The 21,180-nt window shown below is 37.3% G+C and overlaps 2 protein-coding genes across 3 annotated transcripts in view; one reads left to right on the forward strand and one right to left on the reverse strand.

The window, feature by feature from the left end:
* LOC121488728 (WAS/WASL-interacting protein family member 3-like) overlaps positions 1–5,411 on the reverse strand; it is a 28,638-nt gene extending 23,227 nt beyond the window's left edge. Inside the window, exon 1 of the mRNA XM_041751058.1 lies at positions 5,324–5,411. Coding sequence (XP_041606992.1) covers positions 5,324–5,411 — 88 coding nt within the window. The remainder of the gene's footprint in view (positions 1–5,323) is intronic.
* The window catches only part of CHRM2 (cholinergic receptor muscarinic 2), a 145,710-nt gene that overhangs the window by 21,727 nt on the left and 102,803 nt on the right, over positions 1–21,180 (forward strand). The gene's annotated exons all lie outside the window — the stretch shown is intronic.

Consider the following 21,180-nt stretch of genomic DNA (forward strand, 5'->3'; position numbering starts at 1 on the left):
TCGTTTTTCTTGTTAATACAGTGACTTGGCAGTTTTAAAGAAATGTTGGTATGATTATTCCAATTAAAAGTGATCGCCTATTCAAAAAATAACTTCTCTGTCTCATAACCCAATTATTATGTCCTCATTTCCTTCAGAATTATTGCTCTTGAATATTATGATAAAATTCAATACCGATGGGTAGATGTGTTCTGAGTTGAGAGGCTGGTAGTGTGAGCTTGAGCATTCAGTCATTCTGGAACATTAGCCCTTTGCAGGTAGCTTTGAGCACTTTGGGGATCCATGGCTTCCTACGGAGAGATGACTTGACTGCAGGCGTGCCTTCCTCTTCTCGAGCTGCTTCTTCTTTATAGCTGTAGAATGTCTACTGCTTTCAGGTTTATTTTTGCATCTTTTGCTCCTTTTATAATTTTGTGAGGGAGATGTCATTACTGATTTCCAGGTGAGGAATATGAGTACTTAAGAGTTTAAGAGCTGGCTCAGTCTCAACTTCAAGTATATGACATAACCAGGAAACGGATCAATTTTTCCGGCTCGAGTGCACTGCACCTTTTCCCAAAAAATCAAAACAAAGCAAAACACAGAAAAACACAAAAACAGTGACTCTCAGGACATCGTTCAATCCTGAAGCTTATTTATTTCTGTAATGGATATTAGCAATATGTGTACTTCCGAACTCATAAGATAATTCTAGAATCAGAGGAAATAAATTTGGATACATTTAAGATGCCGTACAGATGAAGCATACTAAAATTATTATTGCTATTTACCTAATTTAGATTCAGATGAAAACTTCCAACTGGTTTTATTGCACTTATCTATATAGTACTGTTATAGGGATGCTATTTTTTTCTATTTGGAAATATTTTAAAATTATATTCCTCGTCTTGGTAGACTGATTTACTTATTCCTGTTGGACCTGATATTTCACAAACATAAAGCAGACATGAGAACTGGCTACCTTCTCAGTTGACTAGGATCACAAGTAAGGAATAAAGCTTTCTCCCAGCCCTCGCACACCTCATCATATCCAGCTGTTCCTGAATGCTTCCCATCAAAGTCCACCATGAACCTTACAATTAATAGTCCTGGAGGGTCTTGTTGTTGTTGTTGTTGTTTGTTTGTTTGTTTGTTTGTTTGTTGTTTTCTTCCTAATCTGGTGTCATAGGTTACAGTTACTGTCAAAATTTTAGGGAAATTCCTTCAAAACAGAGATAAAACAGTCCTAATCTTGGGGAGACATAAGAAATGTGGAGCTTGTGCTTAGATATGATTTCTGGAAGTGCTGACTTGTATCCTGCTGAGACAGATTGGGAAGGAGGTAACAGAAATGTAATCTAAGGGAAGATTGCCCACAATGGAATCAGAACAGTGATATCCCCTCAGTGTACTTTCATGTCACCGCCTCTCACACAAGGCAATGTACTGCTGTGTGGGGCTAAGAATAACCAATAATATTGATCATATATTCTGAGAAAAAAGAAAGAAGGTTCTGAACAGAGTATTTTGTGGCCATTGGCTACCTTTCAAATTAAGTAGTTTTCCTTTGCAGAATCCTCAGAGGATGTCAGTACTCAAAAGGAAATTGCCCTGTTCTGCAGGAGTGAGAACTTGTGACTCAGAGGCAGAAAGATCATGAATAGCAACCGTCTGTTTATCAGGGGTGTTCTAGGGAGAAACCCCAGAGGACTGCTTTCGTCCTGATAGCGAGAAACCATGAGATCTGCCCCAGTGAGTCATAGAACCTTAAAAAGTGTGCAGGGCTTTGCCTTCCTGGCTTTGCCCACTTGAAGGAGACTTTGACACATGTCTCTGTCCAGACACTATTGATGGTAATAAAGCTGGCCTTTGCCGAGTACGTCTTATGATTCGTATATGTATGTACATATAGTCTATCAACCTTATTCAGTCTTCACCTAAAGCTTCAAGGTAAATATTACTTCCATTTTACAAATAAGGAAAAAGGGGCTTAGAAAGGTTGGAAAACTGGGGCGCCTGGGTGGCTTAGTGGGTTATGCAACCCACTCTTGGTTTTGACTCAGGTCATGATCTCATGGGGTGTGGGCTAGAGCCTCAGACTGGACTCTTCTCAGCAGGGAGTCTGCTTGAAGATTATCTCCCTCGTCCTCCCCCTGCATTCATTCTCTCTTGTTCTCTGTCTCTTTAAAATAAATAATATATATTTTTATTATTTTATTATTTTTATTTTTTATTGGAGTTCAATTTGCCAACATATAGCATAGCATCCAGTGCTCATCCTGCCAAGTGCCCCCCTCAGTGCCCATCACCCAGTCACCCCATCCCCTCGCCCACCTCCCTGTCCACTACCCCTTGTTCGTTTCTCAGAGTTAGGTGTCTCTTATGCTTTGTCACCCTCACTGATATTTTTTAAAAAGGAAAAATTGAGAAACAGACAAGGTCACAGTACCTATAACAGCTGAAGCTGAGTTTCAAATGCAAGCTAGCATCTTTGTCTCTGGATCACATTATCATCCTTAGACTTGGTCATAGAGGGTCCAAGGATATGTAAAAAAAAAAAAAAAGTTCCTTCTGGGAAGGACACCTAGAAAAAGATCAAGCAACTGCAAGTCATCACTTCAAACATGCTCTTCTTGACTTTCCATCTAGAATAGGTGCCAGTCTACCTTCATTGTTCTTTTCAGCACTTTCTGGTTTTGTGTGTACTTTGCTATTCTTTATTATTACATTTGTAATACAGAAAAGGATAATAAAATAAGTACTTGTGTTTCTGCCACCCAGTCATTTGTGGCTTTTTATTATGGCAAAATATACATAATATAAAATTACCATTTTAACTATTTATAAGTGTATAGTCCAGTGGTGTTAAATACATTCGCATTGTTGTGCAACCATCACCACTATCTGTCTCCAAAATTTTTTCACCATCCCAAACTGAAACTCTGTCCCCATTATTCTGTACTGTCCAGCAGGTCCTGGCAGCCCCCATTCTACTTTCTTACTTAGTTTTGAGGCATCATCCAGACCTCGATTCCCTTCTGCCTGATGTCTCTGGGTGTTTCACTAACATCTCTAATTTAAGGTGCTCCACAGTAAAATGCTGGTGCCTCCTGAAACTTGTTTCCCCTTCCTCCTACATTCATCCCACATTGTCTCCTTATCTTTCTCATTTCAGGAAATGACACAACTATCAATTAATTTGCTAAGTCTAGAAACTTGGGACTCATTTTTTAAATAAACTTAATTTTTTTATTATACTTTCAGAGTTAACAGAAAAGTTATAGCGATGGCAGAGAGTTCCCATATTCCTCTTACCCTGTTTCCCCTGTTGTTAAGAGCTTTCATTAGTAGGATATATTAGACACAGCTATTGAGCCAATATTGATACACTGTTATTAACTAAAGACCATACTTTATTGAGATTTCCTTAGTTTTTCCTCAATATCCTTTTTATGTTTTGAGATCCATTTCAAAAATCATTATAAATCCAGCTGTCATATTTTTCTCTTTGATACTGACAGTTTCTCAGACTTTCCTTGCCTTTCATGACTTTGAGAGCTTTGAGGATTCCTACTCAGGTATTTTGAAGAATATCCCTCAATTTTGGTTTGTTTAATGTTTTTCGCATGATTAGACTAATGCTAATCATTGGTTTTCTGGGGAGGAACCCCAGTGACCATGAAGGGCACATGCTATCAACATGACTTACTAACGATGTTCAGCTTGATTACTTGGCTGAGGGAAATGTCTGTGATGAGTCATTCTTGATTCTTCCCTTTCTTCCCTCATTGCACTTCTTATCCTGGTCTTCCATGCATGATCTAGAACTTCCCACCTCTCCAGTCTCATCTTGAGCCACCTTCTGTTTCAGTCAGATTGTAGCTGTACTTCTTTGTCTCAGTTTCTTAAACATGATAGGCTCTTTCTTCTTCAAGGCTCCTGCTTAGAATAGATGCCATTTTCTGCTCTCTTCATATCGAACCTTCTCATGCTTAGCATGGAAAGCATCCTTTCATTATCTAGTCTGATTATTGGCCACAGCCCCAGAAAGCTGGTCCCTGTGATTCCAGTCTAAAATAATGGCTTGGTTTACAAGCCATCTTAGCCCCTTCTCTGTTTCATTCCTAGAATTTAATGCAGTCATTTATGTAACTTTTATTTTGTGTTTTTAATATCCCAGTGGAAGGCAGGGACAAGAGCTAACTTATCGCTGAATCTCCAGGTCTTTAAATGGTATTCGGTATGTAGCAGATATTAACACTAGTTGAATGAATTAATGAATGAATTAATTACATCACCTTAGATAAATGCCAAGCATGGCTTTGAAAGAGAAGGGGAAAGACATAAGTATTGAATAATTCTGATGATAATTTATATTTAGAGAAATCCTTTTCTCTTAAGTTGGGATTTGGCAAATTATTCCTCATTTATTTAATGTCATTTATCTTTCTTGCTTTGAATATACTTTAAGAAGATTAAAGGAATAAGATTTACTACCATCTCACTCTTTAGTGACATGATATTGGTCTTGTGAGACCCTAACTGGATTGCCATATTGGCTAGTCCCCGAGCATCAAGATGTACAAACCAAAAGAAAAAGCTCAAGGGGAGGGGGGGGGGGGAAAGATCCATGGCATGAGCAGAATGGAAAATTATAGCTTAAGCCTAAAACACAAACAAATAAATTGGTGTCAATGAGCCAATTTTAAGCTGAAATATAAGAGTTTAAGCACCAACATGGAGAAAAATTGTAGATATTTGAAGATGGTCAAGGATGATGCCAAGGAAGAAAAGATAATAAGATATTTTTTCCAAAATCCTTTTACAGTGAAGTTAAAGGTTCATATGTCTTCTGTCTTCCATCCTTTAAGACAAACAAACAAAAAGTACCTCTATCCTGCTCTTTCTCTTCTTAAAGCTGACATTTCACTGACCTTGAAATTGCTATCAGACTTCTGGAATCGTTCCCCACTATGCTTACCATCCCCTTACTAACTTATTTCTCTCTTTCGCTACTTTACTGACAGTGGCACCCATGTTCTCCCTAAGCCTGTGGTCTTTTTAGAGATGATCCTTTTAGACTGGGGGAAGGTACTGCAAAGACTCGTCTGGGAAAGTAAAAAGCAAATGTTCTCTTTCCATTACACCCAGAACTTCTGGAAAGACTCAGTGGGACAATCAGTTGCTGAATTAAAATAGTTCTGATCATAATGATCATAATTATGAGTTGATCTTAATGATGTAGAGTCAAGATAATGGCTCAAACCCCCTTAGTTCTACCACCGATTCACCCCTTAGGCCCTGGAGTCACAAGTTATGTTAAAGTTACCTAGGGATAACTTACCTCTTTCTGAGTTGCTCCCAGATAACTTTTTAAGTTCTTCAAGAGGTTGTGCTCTTACAGTTAAGCTCGGTGACACCACAGAGATCATGGTTCTCAGATTCAACCTTGAAGCCAGGTAGGTGGATCTCTGCTACCATATAGTCTTTCATAGCAAGAGGTCCAAATATTACAGAGAAGGCTTTTTATCTGATAAGACAACCATCTCAGCTTAATTTCCAGTTGTAATTTTGCTGATAAGCCACTTTCCTACCTAAGACAAATAGAGGGTAGGCTGAGTGCTGACCTGGAAACTCCATCCTTCCTGAAAAGAAGGAAGAAGGTAGACAGAGAGCATGAAATGACTGTACAGTTGACTCTTGAACAACACGGGGGTTAAGAGGGCCAACACCCCCCCCCCCCATGCAGTAAAAAATCCACGTATAACTTTTGACTCCCTCAAAACTTAACCAATAGCCTACTGTTTACCAGAAACCTCACTGGTAACAATTAACATATATTTTGTATGTTATATGGATTATATACTGTATTCTTAGAATAAAGCAAACTAGAGAAAAGAAAATGTTATTAAGAAAATCATAAGGAAGAAGGCATTCACTTACAGCGCTGCATTTATTGAAAAAATATATCCATGTATGACAAGCCGATGTTATTCGAGGGCTAACTGTAATTGATTACTGGACTTTTAAACACTCTTTTCCATAAACAACCATATTTCCTTCTTTTATTTCTATGTCCTCATATTTTCTTTCTCTGTCTTTTTTTCCCCCTTTTTTCTGGCTATATACTCCCATTGTTCTTGACTCTTGGCCAATTTATTCTACATTTTCTCCCACTCTAAAGCCATTGTCTGGGATCCCTGGGTGGCGCAGCGGCTTGGCGCCTGCCTTTGGCCCAGGGCGCGATCCTGGAGACCCGGGATCGAATCCCACATCAGGCTCCCGGTGCATGGAGCCTGCTTCTCCCTCCGCTTGTGTCTCTGCCTCTCTCTCTCTCTCTCTGTGACTGTCATAAATAAATAAATAAATTAATTAAAAAAAAAAAAAAAAGAACCCTGCCCAGACCAAACACCTAAATGGCTCGGCCCCTTAAGCCATTGTCTTCCCCACTCTCTTGGCTCTTATCCATTGTATTGTCATTGAATAAATAATCAGCCCTGAGGTGACAGGATATATATACTTCATATAAATAATTATTTAAAATCATGGAAGGTTACAAAATATTTTATAATGATGAAAACAAAAGTATCTGATCTCAAAATATCCTCTCTGACCCCTCTTTATGAGGTAATAGTATGATCATCATAATAAATGGGTGTATGCCCATTTATATTTATATACCATATATAAAGGGTAGCATATGAGTAAAAAGCAATCCCAAAGGATATACAGAAAATGCAATATTGGTTATGTCTCAGAGAAAAACATAATGAACTTTCACTTTATACTCTTTAGAGTTCTATCTTAATTTTTACAATGTGTGTGGATTTATTTTCAATCAGAAAAAAGGTTTTCAGTGTTTCCAAATTGTAAATGATATGTAAGCTATTATATTCCAGAAGCATCTAGCACTTAGCTGTGGCCACCCATCAATCACCAAGAATTCCTCAGAAAGGATAGTATTTCTTCAACAGAGCCTGGTTGTAATTGTTGTCAAGTAGGGGCATAACAAACAGATTGAAGGCTGCCATTGAATGGGCTTTACCTTTGTAATTTCAGCTTGCTTGGATTTTTTTTTTTTTTTTGAGTCAGTATTTTGTAACTCATAGTACTTTGGAATATCTAGGCATCTCTTGGCATCCTAGAGTTAGAAAATTTCTCTAGGACCAACAAAGGAAATTAGGGCAAAATATTTTATCTGTATGGATTCAGGTAATCCTGGAAATAATATTTTCATAGTGTTACCTAATTATACTAAATATGTTCACAAAATTATTCTTTATTTGTTCTTCATAATGGACCCGATGGACCGAGTAGAAATATAAAGCTGTGTATTTAAAACAGGTCTCATTTCCAGTTTGATAAAATTTATAAGTGTCCTATAATGCACAATTTTGAGCATGTATAATAAGAATCTAAATCCTAACAACTTTGAAAAACCCTCTTAAAATAAAATGTAATTTGAAATTCTCAAGTTTTTAGCAATTCAGTCTCCCCAACTTTTCTTACACTTGGGGCTACAGCCTTTTGCCTCATTCTATTTCCACCTTGTCATTCATCCAGGAGCTATATTTAAAATGCAATATAAATATGCAGGTTCCTGAACCCCTTTCGATGTTTCCACTCTTATGAACATGCTATTTCTGTGACTCAGTTTATGCTTCCTACAGTGGATTCTCTGAAAATAAATTTAATATCCCTGTTAGTAAACAATTGGAGTTTTAGTCTTAACTTGCCAATTCCCCTCTATCTCTCATGGTTGAAATTTACCCAGTTGATTCTTTCCCACCACTATACCTTCCTTACCCTAACCATTGCACCTAAAATGACATTCCTTCAGTAAATCACTTTTCCTTTTTATGGCAAAATGTTCAAATGCCAAAATGCATTTGATGGATCAGTATGACTTTTTGCTGATGCATTCTCTGTTGATGTGTTTGTGTTATGTTGCAGGTTTATTTTGTATAATGAAACCCACTGGTGAACCTCTTTTGCACCTTTAAAATGTAAAGAATCCATGGGATGCTCAAGCACTTACAAGCAATTTTCTCAGCTTATTTGATGTTCAAATAAAAAAATTAAATGAAAAAAAAAGTATAGTCACCATCATATAAAACATGGATAGGGTTCCAGTAACTTTAGGAATATGAAGCTCTGCTTCTGGCCATGCAAGTCTTGAGGCTGTATATCATTGGTGAGATCAATTAATTGGTGCACATGTCAGGGACCTGGGGGAATGTGTGATGTGCGACAGACTTGGGGGACTCTCTGGAGGAACTGTCTTTGTGTGTAACATTTCTGTTACCGTTTTCATGCTTCATATAGTTTAAGGCTTTAAGAGTATAATAAAGACTCATCTTTCTATTTCTTCACAGATAATGCAAGAGGGAAATAAGAGCATTTGAGCAGTGGGGAAATTAATATTTCTGAAAGGAAAGGAAAATCTCAACAATAATAGTACAGCCTGTTCAGAGTGTCATATTCATCTGGACTTCAGTCTCATCCTTAAGTGAGAGCATTGAACTAGATGGCCTCGGAAGGCCTAAGAGATGATAATATTCACCAGAGGCACTTGGAAAGGCAGTCCCCACAATTCTCTGAGAGATGGAACACGATTCCTCAATGATTATGAGAAGTTAAAGTAAATGTTACTTTCCTGAATTCTCTTGAACTCCCTGAATTATCCAGTCTAGTCTAGGTCTAGGAAAGCATTATAATGAGATCTTCAGGTGTATCTAAAGACAACCTTAATGTTCTCACTAGGAGGGATTATGTTTCTAGGTAAAACATGGTACTTTCAAGGCTGGAAGATTATTCAGTCAGTGGTAAGTAAGCTCTACAACCCACAGAGATGTAAGGCCCGGGTGCTTTTAGAGTTAGTAATTGTGCCTTGTGTGTTCACGTGTGTATTCATATCTGTGTTTTCAGGGTGATTCTAGCCAAAACTGAAAAAGTACGTAAGAAGATCTTTAGGGTCATGGAACTTCAGCTAAGGTTGAAGAATCACCAGAGGGAAGAACACGATGCATTTGCTAAATTAAGGTAGTTCAAGAAGATCCAAGAGTGAGAGGGTAGTGGTGGGGATGTGGCTGCATAGGTTGACCGTGACACACTTAAGAGCCTTCACTATCACCTTAACAAAATTGCGTTTAGGGAATTGAAGCATCCTTAAAGGGCTAATCAAAAGAGAGAAATGATTGATTTGTGGTTAAGAAAAATGTGGTGATTGAAGAACGTAAAATGATTTAGAAAGAAAAATACAGAAAAGAGGGAGCCTAGAGGAATAAATGGGAAAAAAAAGAGAGCAGTGACCCCCAAACTAAGTCAGTGGGGACGCATGTGGAAGGAGAAGATGGGTTGGGGAAAAAGAGTCAAGATAGATTGGCCTGGGTGTTTGGGTATGTGTGGTAGCCGAGGTAGGGTGGTAGATTGGCCCCCTAAAAATAGGCCCCAAGAGCAGTTGGGTTTCTAGGGTAGGCAGTCTGGCTGATGAAGAAGGGGCCAGTCTCCTAAGAAGAATGATTAGTTCAGTCTTGAACATTTGAGTTCGAGGAAACCAATGTATATCTCAGAGGAGCATCGGGCTAAGCTGTGATATAGAAGTCTTAGCAGAGAGATCTGCACTGATGATCTACATTTAGTATTTGCCAGCACAATAGTGGCAAACTGCTATTGCATATGTATATAAACAGCCTATTTTCAACTCACATTTGTTCCCAACTCCAAAGCTCTCAGGCTGTATCCCTTTAGGAAACAAGATTGCCAAGTGGTGACAAACAAAAGCAGATTTGTAATAAATGAGCTCCTGAGTTGGAAAGCAGTGTTAGGTCATTTTTCTTAATTGAAAATAGTTTATCTTTTATTCATTTCCTTGCTTTTTGTTTTCTGCATTTGCCTTCTGAATAGCTAGGTGTAACTCAGAGTATAATTAAAGGGTCCTGGTTGCACCACTGTTACAGCCATTTTTAGCAAGCATTAATAATAGTCATGAAAAGGAAAAACAGACATATCTTTTGTTGTATTTCACAGGAGAAAGCTCATATTTGCTTATCTGCAGGTCTTAATTTTTACTTTTGTGTGAACCTAATCACTATTTCCCCCTACTTTTTGTCTTTCACTTATGTCTCCCCTCCATGTGTTTTTGGCAGGTTTTTCTTCTTAAAATAAGAATGCTGGCCAAAAGAAAGTAAAATTCTAAATGTCATCTCTATCTAAAATCAACATCCTATCTAATTTTTGTGCCTGTTTCTATAGTAGAATCACAAAGGCTGGCTTATACAGAGGTACACGTTCCTCTCTTAAATACTTCGGGATTGCTGCTGATGCCAGCACACTGTGATGGCAATAAATAAATTTGAAGTGATCTTATTTCTGGTTATCAGACACTTCAGCTGAAGAGTTGACAATGAATTTAATGGAAGAACAGAAGGCTAAAATTAACACTGAAGATTATGAAATATTTTTCTCAAGGATTTCTCATAGTCCATACAACTGGTTTTTTGGAATGCTTATTTGAGAAGCTCATGTTTGCATTGTGTGCTTGTAGAATTAAAAACAGAAACGTATCAGATGTTAAATCTAGTAGTGTCAGAGTGGTGTTAATCTAGAAAACTCTTAATTTTTTAACAAGGTATCTCAATTGACAAGCACTAAATAGGTAGAGCTAGTAGAAGAGTTGGTTTAGGTCATATCAATAATCAGTTTTTTGGTACATTGATTTTATCATTCATGCAGTTAATTACTTCAAATTGTTAAATCTCTAAGACTGTGGATTAAATATTAAAGTGGTGTGTGTGTGTGTGTGTGTGTGTGAGAGAGAGAGAGAGAGAGAGAGAGATTTCTGGGCCCTAGTAGAGAAAGAATGAGATTAACTGACCTAGTGACTAATTAACTTTCAAGAAAGTAGCTGACCAGAAAGGACGAGCTATATCCTGACATACAGTAAATAGAAAGTAGAATAAAGGATGTATTCAACGTATATTGAGTCTGGTAGACCCTGAAGGTAGACAAATCGATGCTATGACATTGCTACACAAAATGGAAAATCTGAAGGCTAAAATGAACAGTATGTATTTTGATTTGTTAAAAAAAAGAAAACCTAATATGGTTAACTATCAAGATGGACACAACAGTGAAAGATTTCACCATTCAAATATTGGTTTTAACCTGAGAATAGTCATAAAACATTTACAAAAAGAATAGAAAATCCTAAAGAGTTAATGATCAAGTGTCAATTTATAAGTAGAGCAAATTCTATTGTGCTAAAGTTGAGTTGGCTGATTTATGGCTTACAGTGACTTTGTTCTACACAGATTCAAAACATCACAGTTATTATTATTCTCAGGAAGCTTACTGTTATGCAATTCTGAATTTCAATATTTTGATTGTGTTCCTAGTAATCTCTCATACTTTATAATCTGTGTAGTTGCAATAATAGGCAAGTAGGCATAGACCATTGCTCTCAAAAAATGAACAATTTCATTCTAGGGGGTTCTTACACTTATGTTGCTCGTATTCATTATTTATAAAGAAAAGCTGATTCTGTATTGAAACTCTATTATTTGGCAAGCTGAAAATGTCCCCACAATTGTGCACTGAAACTTCCTGCTGCAGTGCAGATCACAGATGACTGCTCATTATTATTATTTTTTTTAATAGAGAGTGTGTGCACGTGTACATGAGCTCAGGGTGGGGATAGGTGAGGAAGGGCAGAGGGAGAAGGAGAATCTTAAGCAGGCTCCAGGAATCCAGTGCAGAAGTCCGACTCGGGGTTCAATCTCATAACCCCAAGATCATGACCTGAGGCAAAATCAAGTTGGACACTTAACCGACTGAGCCACCGAAGCACCCTTGCTCATTAACTTCTTAATGTGAGTAATTGACTTCACCCCAAGAAGAATCTAGGTCACTGATTCTAAACTCGGCAAGTCTTTGTCGTGAGGCTACCCAGGAGTTCTTATCGCCTGCCTGAGCTCCACTGGCTACCTACATGAGATAAAGTCTATAAATTGTTTTTAAGATATGCCATATCTTTGCATATCTGTTGGTTAAGAAGTGTGATGTTTGAGCGTCTAATTCCTGTCACTGAGAGTCAGAATACATGTCATTCAATCAAATTAAGAATTTAAGAAGGCATTAATGTAAGAGACTTGAGAAGTATTCCTTCCCCTTTAGAAACTATGCAGCAGATACAGAGAGAATATTGAAGTCTGCATCCTCTCCCCAAGGCATCTATGTGCATTGTGAATGCACAATGTAGTAATCCATCTCTTGTTTTACGGTTCCTTGAACTCAAAGACTTGTTTGTGAAAACATCAGAATTTTCTTCAGTGTTAATATTTGGAAGGAAAGATACAAAGAGGGTATTATGGATTAAGTGACACACAGTAGATATGGGTGTACTTCCTAGCTTAAAAAGTGTGTTTTCATGCAAATATCTCTAGGAAATTCCTGAGGGAAGAGAAACACGGAAAAGTATCTGATAAAGAAGAATAATCTTCTCTAAAGAGGAGTGCTTAGTTTTTATTATTGTCATTATTTTCCCTTTTGTTTTCCAGGAGGCAGTGAAGACTGTTTAAATAAAACAAACACAGAAACCTAGTGAGCCACGATTTGGTTTGCATGAGTTAATGGGAAAAAAAGTAATGCCATAAAAATAGAAGCAGGGTTATCTCTGAAGCCATCATCACCACCAAGAGAGATATCTCCCTCCATCCCTCCAGTCAGAACCTGGGAATAGCCCAGGGTGGGTTTTGGAGATATTGGTGAAAGGAAACAAGTCTTACATGGAAAGAAACTAGTCTTACATGGAAAGAAAGGAAACTAACCTACATGTTTTGTTGCCACATTCACTTTTTTTTTTTTTTAGTATTATACCAAATTGCAGCTACACTATGCTATAGAGAGAAATAAGACAGGACTTATTTTGCTTTGTCAGTGACTGTGACCAGATTGCCTTGAAGATCAGTAAAACTGGATCATAGTTTTGGAGCACTAGCATCTGAATGATTTTGACCACCACCTCTTTGTGTTGGGCATTCTCCCAGGAACGAGACCCTACTTCTGCTCGGGGCATAAAGGCAGAGAAGTAAGAGCTTTGTAGGGGAGAGAGGACATGAAACAGGGAAGGAGAGGAAGTCACTAAAAGATTTTCTGTTGGGCTGGGCACCTCAGGACGGTGACTGGCGCTTGAGCACATGGGAAGTTCTAAGAAATGGTGTCTCATAGAGATCTTGCCTGAGAACTGAGAGACCTGGGGGATTTATTTACCAAAGGCTGAAATAATCATTATTGGAAGGCTACCTCCCAGGGACATTTCCAGTTTGCCACAAGGGCAGGGCAGAGCGAATTTCTGGGTTTCTGAAAAAGCTTGAGACACAGAGTAGATATGGTCTGTGGACATCAGCAGGAAGACACTGAAAAATGGGAGTGATGGGGGGGTATGTAGTGAGAATGTCAGCTACTTAACCTCTAACTACGATATTTTGACTCCTGGTCAATATTGGGGTATTCATTTAAAAGTTATATGGGTCAATTGGGTATCACTTGATTGTGTTTGTTAGAGTATACATGCACCTTTTTTTTAAAGGACGAGATAAAAATACATTCTTCCTGCAAGCCATTGGATCGTTTTGCACAACTGCTAAAGTGCAGGCACCCCTATATGGAGGCCACAGCCCTGGGAAAGTGACAATGTCCTTTCAGAATCCAGACAGTTGTGAACTGCACAAAAATAAGGACATTGAGCGGTGATTCCTGGTTCTTGGCAAAGTTGAAAGGTACAATGTGTGCTCGTATTCAGGTGGCAATGGATCCAGTCATTTCAGACATGGGTGCTTGAGTGGCATGCTTCCAGTGTTGGTGTGTTTTTTTGCCATTTAGGCAGTTTTGAAAGCTGACCCAACCAAATACCAACCAAAAAAGAAGAAAAGCATATATTTCTTCATCCAACATCTAGTTATGTAGCGTCTATCATGTGTTGGGCCCTTGCTGAACTGAATCCAACAGACCAGCAGCTTTTCACATGAGCCTGTGGTGTAGCAGCACAAATAGCAATGATCTCTGGATTTTGATGAACCTCCTCCTCTTCCTCCTCCTCCTTTCCATTACTATTATTAAAAACACGTAGATGCCATTTGGGCACATTTGTTGTAAAGACCTAGCCCTTTAGCTTCTCGGTCAGTGATTCATTTCCTAAAATAATGGCATAAGCACTTCTTAAATGTGTAAGCTTTAATACCTACAGAGAACATTATCTTAATCACATCTCACAAAGACTCCTGTCTTGTTGTCTAATAACACATGGAGGGGATCCCTGGGTGGCGCAGCGGTTTGGCGCTTGTCTTTGGCCCAGGGCACGATCCTGGAGACCCGGGATCGAATCCCACATCGGGCTCCCGGTGCATGGAGCCTGCTTCTCCCTCTGCCTGTGTCTCTGCCTCTCTCTCTCTCTCTCTGTGACTATCATAAATAAATAAAAATTAAAAAAAAATAATAACACATGGAGAAACACAGAATTAGGGGCTACGTGACTTGGGAAGGTAGCTGCTGATGACCTTGTTTGAGCCACGAGATGAAACTGAAATCCACACTTTTTGATGCAGGAGTGTGTGTACCTGTGTGGTGTTGCTAATCTACCGCGTAGCCAGATGGGAAGAACTGTCAGTAGACTCGATCATTCTCTCCTTCTATACTGAAATGATATTCTTAAACTAGATTAATGAAGAGCTCTCTTTAACACTTCAGCCTCCCCTCACCAGAGCTTCATTCTTTCTGTGGCTCCCTGTAGGTTCCAGGGTACTCTGCATCATCAGAACCAATTCTGATCAAAATAAGAAATAATAATTCACGACTAACAACCATATTGTGCTGTTTCTTTCAAACTCACCTGTCTATCCATCTACCTGTTGTTGCAATCAGTTGTCATAAGTGAGAAAATTAGAAAGATTTTCAGAATTAACAATTGGTATACATTTCAGAAGAGTTTGGATTAAGATAGCAGCTTCATAAGAAGTGGGAATTTAACCTATGGTGTCTTCCAGCAGTACAGCCATCTTAATTTTTATTTCTTCCTAGTTGAAAAAAATAACAGACATTGCCCCATTTAAATGCATCTAAAAATCAGAAGCAGATGGGCTACATGTATTTAAACATGCACCTTCCCCCCCCCCCCACCATCCTATGAACTCACGCCACATATGCAGACACTTTCTTTCCCTACACCTTACTCCAGCCTAGGGACGCTGCCTGTGTTTGGAGCGAATATTACTGTGGGGCTCTGGAGCAGCCGGTGAGGCCATCTGTGAGGAGCTGAGGAGCACAGCAGAAATAAGCAGAGCAGAAAAACACTTCAAGGAACCCATGAAAAGCAGCTCCAGAGGCACCAGGAACAGACCACAGTGAGGATGGAGCAGCTTAGATTGGGGCCTACTTAGGACACCCCTGAATGTAAAAGGGAAAATCCGAAACAACTAGGACTTTAGAAGTTCATTGTGGTGCAACCCCAGGTCAGTTTTTAAACATGACTATTAGCTGGGCATCCTTTCTCCGCCGTGTTAAGTATAGGTAACAACTGCAAACAGAAGCATATCCGTTGAACTTTGACATTCCACCTCAAGATGTATATATTTGGCCACCAAGTACAATTTTATGTTTGTTATACAGCAACCCAAATAATGTACTCTTTGGACCTTTAGGAGAAAGTAGACACAGATTGCAATTTTTTGCTAGTTTCCATGTTCATTTTTCTTCAGCAAAGGCAAGCTGTCCAACTCAGGATTAATCTGGATTCTGGGAAGCATGTGTCCAGGCCGGGAGCTTAAATGGATGGAGGAAATTCTAGAAGACAAAGGACAGAACTTGATTTGGGTTAGCGTAGATGCAGGTTGTGTATTCTTCAACCAACGATGGTGAAGAGGAGCTCCCTCACTTTATGGAGACCTTGCTGGTGTGCAAAGTTCATTGTTCGACACCATGGATCTCCAGGTGGGTCACGTTTAGAGATACACCAACCTGGAGGACTCCATGCTGTTGAGCTGTTCATGAGCAGCGGACACTTCTAACCCAATCTTCCCAGGGATTCAATTGGTGTCTTCCATAACATTTATGTATATCTTCAAAAGGAAATCTTACTTTTTCCTCTTTCCAAGATGGGAACAAACTTCCCACCTCTGCATCAAAATACATGTTATTTTTGTAGGTATTCCTAAAGCGTGCTTCATAATGTACCCTATGAGGATGGAAATAAGTATGGAAAAATTTATCTTTATAAAAGTTAGTTTGAAACAAAGGTATACGTAAAATATTTACTTGTAGATTTTAATTATGTCTAGAAGGATTTTTAGTAAAAGGTGAGTCTAGCATATAAAACTGGATTTTTTTTTAAATTGTAATTTATTGGACTTGGTATATATTATTTATGAATACTGCATTGCACTTTTATTATAAATCATGAAAAATGTCCCTTGCTTTGCAATAAATATATTCCTTGTTTTTATTTAACATCTTTTTAAATTTAATGTTTTATATTAATGTTATAAAACTAAATATAACAATGGTATTGTTATAAAACAGTGATGTTGAAGCAATCGATTCTTGTTGTATTTTAATAGGAATTCTATTAATCTTTTACCAATAATATGGCATGAGGTTTGATTTAAGGCAGGTAATATATATGATATTAAGGATGACTTTTATCAAATATTTTGTTTTTATTGCTTTGGGATTATTATGTGTGTGTACGTACACATACACACATTCCCTTTGCTAGGGACTGTTTTGTGATGTGTTTTCATAATATTAACACATTTCCAAATTCGGTGGCTTTAATTGTCATGATAAATTTCTCTTTAAATGTACTGTTGAATTCCATTTGCTACTCTTTTACCAAAACTTTGTGCATTTACATTCATAACTGAGATTGATTCAAAGTTTTTAAAAAAATTTTTGCATTTTGTTTGGTTCATATTTGTATCAGAATCATACTGATTATATAAAATTAATTGGTGGCTTCCACTTTTCCCTTATGCTGCTGAAGAATTTATAAACCATGAGGATTATCAACTCTTTAAGTATTGGAATGGCCAACCTATAAAACTTTTGATAAAAAGCTCAAATTTTTTTTGCAAAATTTTAAAAAAATGATTATAATTTTTTCCAAACTTCTTGATTATTTATATTTTATATATCTTCATTCATTAATTTTGGTAGATTATGGATTCCTTATTGATTATCTATGTTATAAAAATGCTTAACAGTTTTTATCAAATAATTGTGCATATGATTCTGTTAAACCTTATTCTCCAAAACTATTATTATCTTTTTCTTTTCCTAGTTTTAGTCATATTTTTCTCATGCTCTTTTGGTAAGGTGTGCCAAACTTTTGTGAATTTTTAATTTTCTTAATTCTGTTTCTTTTGATTTTATAGAGTACTATTTATTTTTGTAGTTACTTCATTCTGATTCCATGGGGATCTTTGTTTTTCTTCTTCTCATTACTTCCTGAGTTGAACACTTACTCCTTTTTAAAATCCTTCTTACTTAGTACTGAGAACATTGACTTTTGACTTTGTCTCCAACAATTGCTTTGGTCTCATCTAAAAATTTAAAATATAGCCTGGTTAATAAGAACATGGGACTGGAACAATGCAAGCTTGGGTTTGATTTCTGCACATATTGTGAAAAGAATTTTAACTCATTAAGTTTCTTCATTTGTAATTCGTCGCAAAAATACTTACCTTATAATGCTTTGCAAGATTAAGTGAGATAATATATTTATAAGTGTGCAGTGCAATGCTAGCAAAAATCAATGTTTAACACAAATAGCATTTGTTGAAAATTGTGGCTTTTATTTTAATGCAATAGTCACATTAGTTTTTAATACCTTAAATGTTAAATATTTGTTGCTTTTGTTGTTCTTATTTTAAACTGTCTTGTAAATTTCTGATTGCACTTTGGTCAGAAATATGGCCTTATAACATCTATTCTTTGAGATTGTTCTCAGTTTTTGAATTATTTGAGTAATTGAAAAGATTGTATTCTTTATTGAAGAGAGTTGGTTGCACCTACATTATATTTATATTGTACATACTACAGTATATTTATATTCATTCCCTACATTATAATTATATTAATTCCCCATATTCATAATGTTATTCATTTCCTTTTGTTCTTTTTCCCCCCTTTTTAAAAATATACCTAATCTGTAGCAATATTTGCATTTCTTGCACTTACTGTGTTTGGTCAAATTAGGGTGGGTTTTTTACATATTTTAAATTTTATACATGATTAATTATTAACATTTTCTCTGTTGTGTTTAAAACCTTTTGCTTGTGATTCTGGTTCATATGCAGTTACTATTACTACCTCACCTCTTTTACTTTGGGAAACATGTGCCGTCCTTTTATTTTTAAATTCCCTGTGTCATTTTATTCAGGTCGGTTTCTTCTAAGGAGGCTATAGCTGGGTTTGTATTTGCTTTTATTTTGTTTTTTGAGAAGGAGAAAGCATGCAAGTGAGTGCAGTGGTGGGGGCAGCAGGAAAGGGTGGGAGAGAATCTAAAACTGAAGCCCTCATGAGCACAGAGACCAGCCCAGGGCAGGGATCCATCTCACAACTCTCAGATCATGACCTGAGCCAAAATTAAGAGTTGGACACTTAACCAGCTGAGCAAACCAGTGCCCCAGGTTTTTGCTTTTAAATTAGTAGTTTAATCCTCTCACATTGTCTCCTCTTGCATTTTTGTCTGCTTTCATTTTATCCTTCCTTTATGTCTCATTTCTCCATGTTTTGCCTTCTCAACTCTTGCCCTTTTTCAAAATAATGATTCAGAGTCGAAGTCTGTATTCAAAATTTAATTAGCTCTTAGTTTTACTTTGAAAAATTACGTGCTGTCATTATTTTTGTGGTAATTATCAAAGCCAAGGATGAAATGTAGTATGTTTTGTGTTAGTGTTTGCTTAGTTCACCCTCAGTTTCAGAGCTTTCGTGATATCATGTGAGGATTTAGAGTGAAAGGATTGCTATTCAATTTTGTATTTTCTTTATTATTCATATACTTCTATACATGTTTTCTTTTTTCCAATATTTTCAATCAGTTGCCTTGTACTCTATTGCCATTACTTTATTACTCCTTGCTTCACTGGTTAAACTATGATTACAAGCATTGTTTAGCAGGATCTCTCTATTTCTAAATTCTTAGGTCTGATTCAGTCTCTTGAGAAATGGTTTTAAATATTTAGCTTTATTTTAATGAACTTGCTATTTCCTGAGCCAGTGCATATCTGTGTGGATATTTCTATTGCCTTCAATAGAATATTGAATATCTTAGATGACTATGAAAATCTCAAATCCACAATCTTCCATCCCATCAAGACTGTAAGTGCTTCTGACTCTGTTCATAAACGTGGAGGCAGGAACACCAGTTGCTTTTCCTCTCTGGGCCAGAACTGGGGAAGGCTGCCTCGCCAGAACCTTGAATCTGTCATTGGACTGGAAGGATTTTTGTGTGAAATATTCTGAGCACTTTGCTTTGTTTGATGTCCAGATTGGTAAAAAAAAAAAAAAAAAAAAAAAAACCGAAAAACAAAAACAAAAACAAAAACAAAACAAAACAAAAAAAACATGCAAACAGGGGTACAGTCAGTGATATTTCTGTTCCTCCATTTTACCCTGAACCCCAACTTGGTCTATTTCCTGGAAGAAGCAAATTCTTAAAATGAAATTTAATGTGCCCCATTGTACCTCCGTCTGAGGCAAGAGCCAGCTTTTGTAATAGGCCTGTTACAGAACAAAGAGAATAGAGGATCCAGATCTTCCAACTAAAATATCTCAGTCCGACATTGTCTCAAATTGTGTAAACCTCTCGGTCCCCCCACCCGTTTTCCATCCCAGAAGTTCAATCTCTGACAGTGAAGATGCCATTGGGGATTCAGGAAAGAGAAAGTGGAGCTCCCCAAGCCCTTGACCCAGGGCAGCTTAAAAATCCATTTCTTATCACATTTTCCTTATGGCTTCCCCCAGTATCAGTTCTTTCCATAGTGATGTTTCCTAGTGTCTCCGCAAGGAAAAAGTCTGCCTGACTTCCTCAGAGATGTCAGGAAGGATTTACAAAGGAATCACTTGGGTTTATGCTTGAAGTGTAAATATCAGTTTCCTACTTGGGAAATGGGAAAAGAACGTTTTAGAGAGAGAGAATAGGAAAAATAATAGCTACTAAATGGTTGAGGACTCAATAAATGCCTGGAACTCTAAGCCCTTTCTATTCATTATCTCATTTAATTTTCGAAACAACTTTATGACCTTAAAGTTTTAATCATCATCCTTCTTTTGAGGGGACAAGACAGTCGAGCCTCGAGTAATATGCTGCATGGAGCAATGCTGCCTCAATGCTTCAGCACTTTTGAATCAAAGGCAGAGTAAGATAAGGCGGAAGTAATTGTGCTTATTCCTAAACAAATGTATTTTCAGACAGTATTATGATAGCCTTTATAAACTGGCTTTTTGAGTGTAGATCATGGTGAACATTTTACAAACCTGTAATTTGGAAAACGGAAACAGTTGGAGGCAGAGGCAAATGCATTTATCCTGGCACATTAGGTGGACTTGGGCATTCTGATTAATGAGTAAGCACTGACAAATTTTCATCTCTTCTCTTCTTTTTGATCATAGCAGTGTGCTTATATATATTGACTAAATTTTGAACAATTGGTGTTATTTTTTTTTTCAAAATGAGCAAGCCCATCCTGATTTTCAAAGTGGAATTTTTGACAGGGTCATTATATTTATCTGTGTATGTAAGCTATTTTGTTGATGAATAGGCTGTAAAAATTTATAAGCAGAAAATTTATTTTTACTGTCTCCAATTCTGTGCATATCTATGAAAGGAAGAGGTGAAGTATATATATGAGAGTAAACTTGGAAGAGCAAAGAGAAGTCTGTGCCTCTATTACATGAGTGAGATCACCTTGATAGACACAGAATTTGAAATGCTAGAGCCACCTACACTGACATTGAACAAGAAGGAAGTTTTTAAATTATTTTGAATTACGAGCTTCAAGTTTGTTTTCCCAAGGAGGTGATAAATCTTTGCCTAGATTTTCTACTTTATTTTCATGTGTGCTAATTGTGTGCTAATATCTTTAATAGGCTGATTAGCCAGGGGCACATAGGATTTTCACTGGAATTTCCTCACCTTGACTCCTG

This window comes from Vulpes lagopus, chromosome 4 (genome assembly GCF_018345385.1).
Source record: "Vulpes lagopus strain Blue_001 chromosome 4, ASM1834538v1, whole genome shotgun sequence".
Taxonomy (NCBI): Eukaryota; Metazoa; Chordata; class Mammalia; order Carnivora; family Canidae; genus Vulpes; species Vulpes lagopus.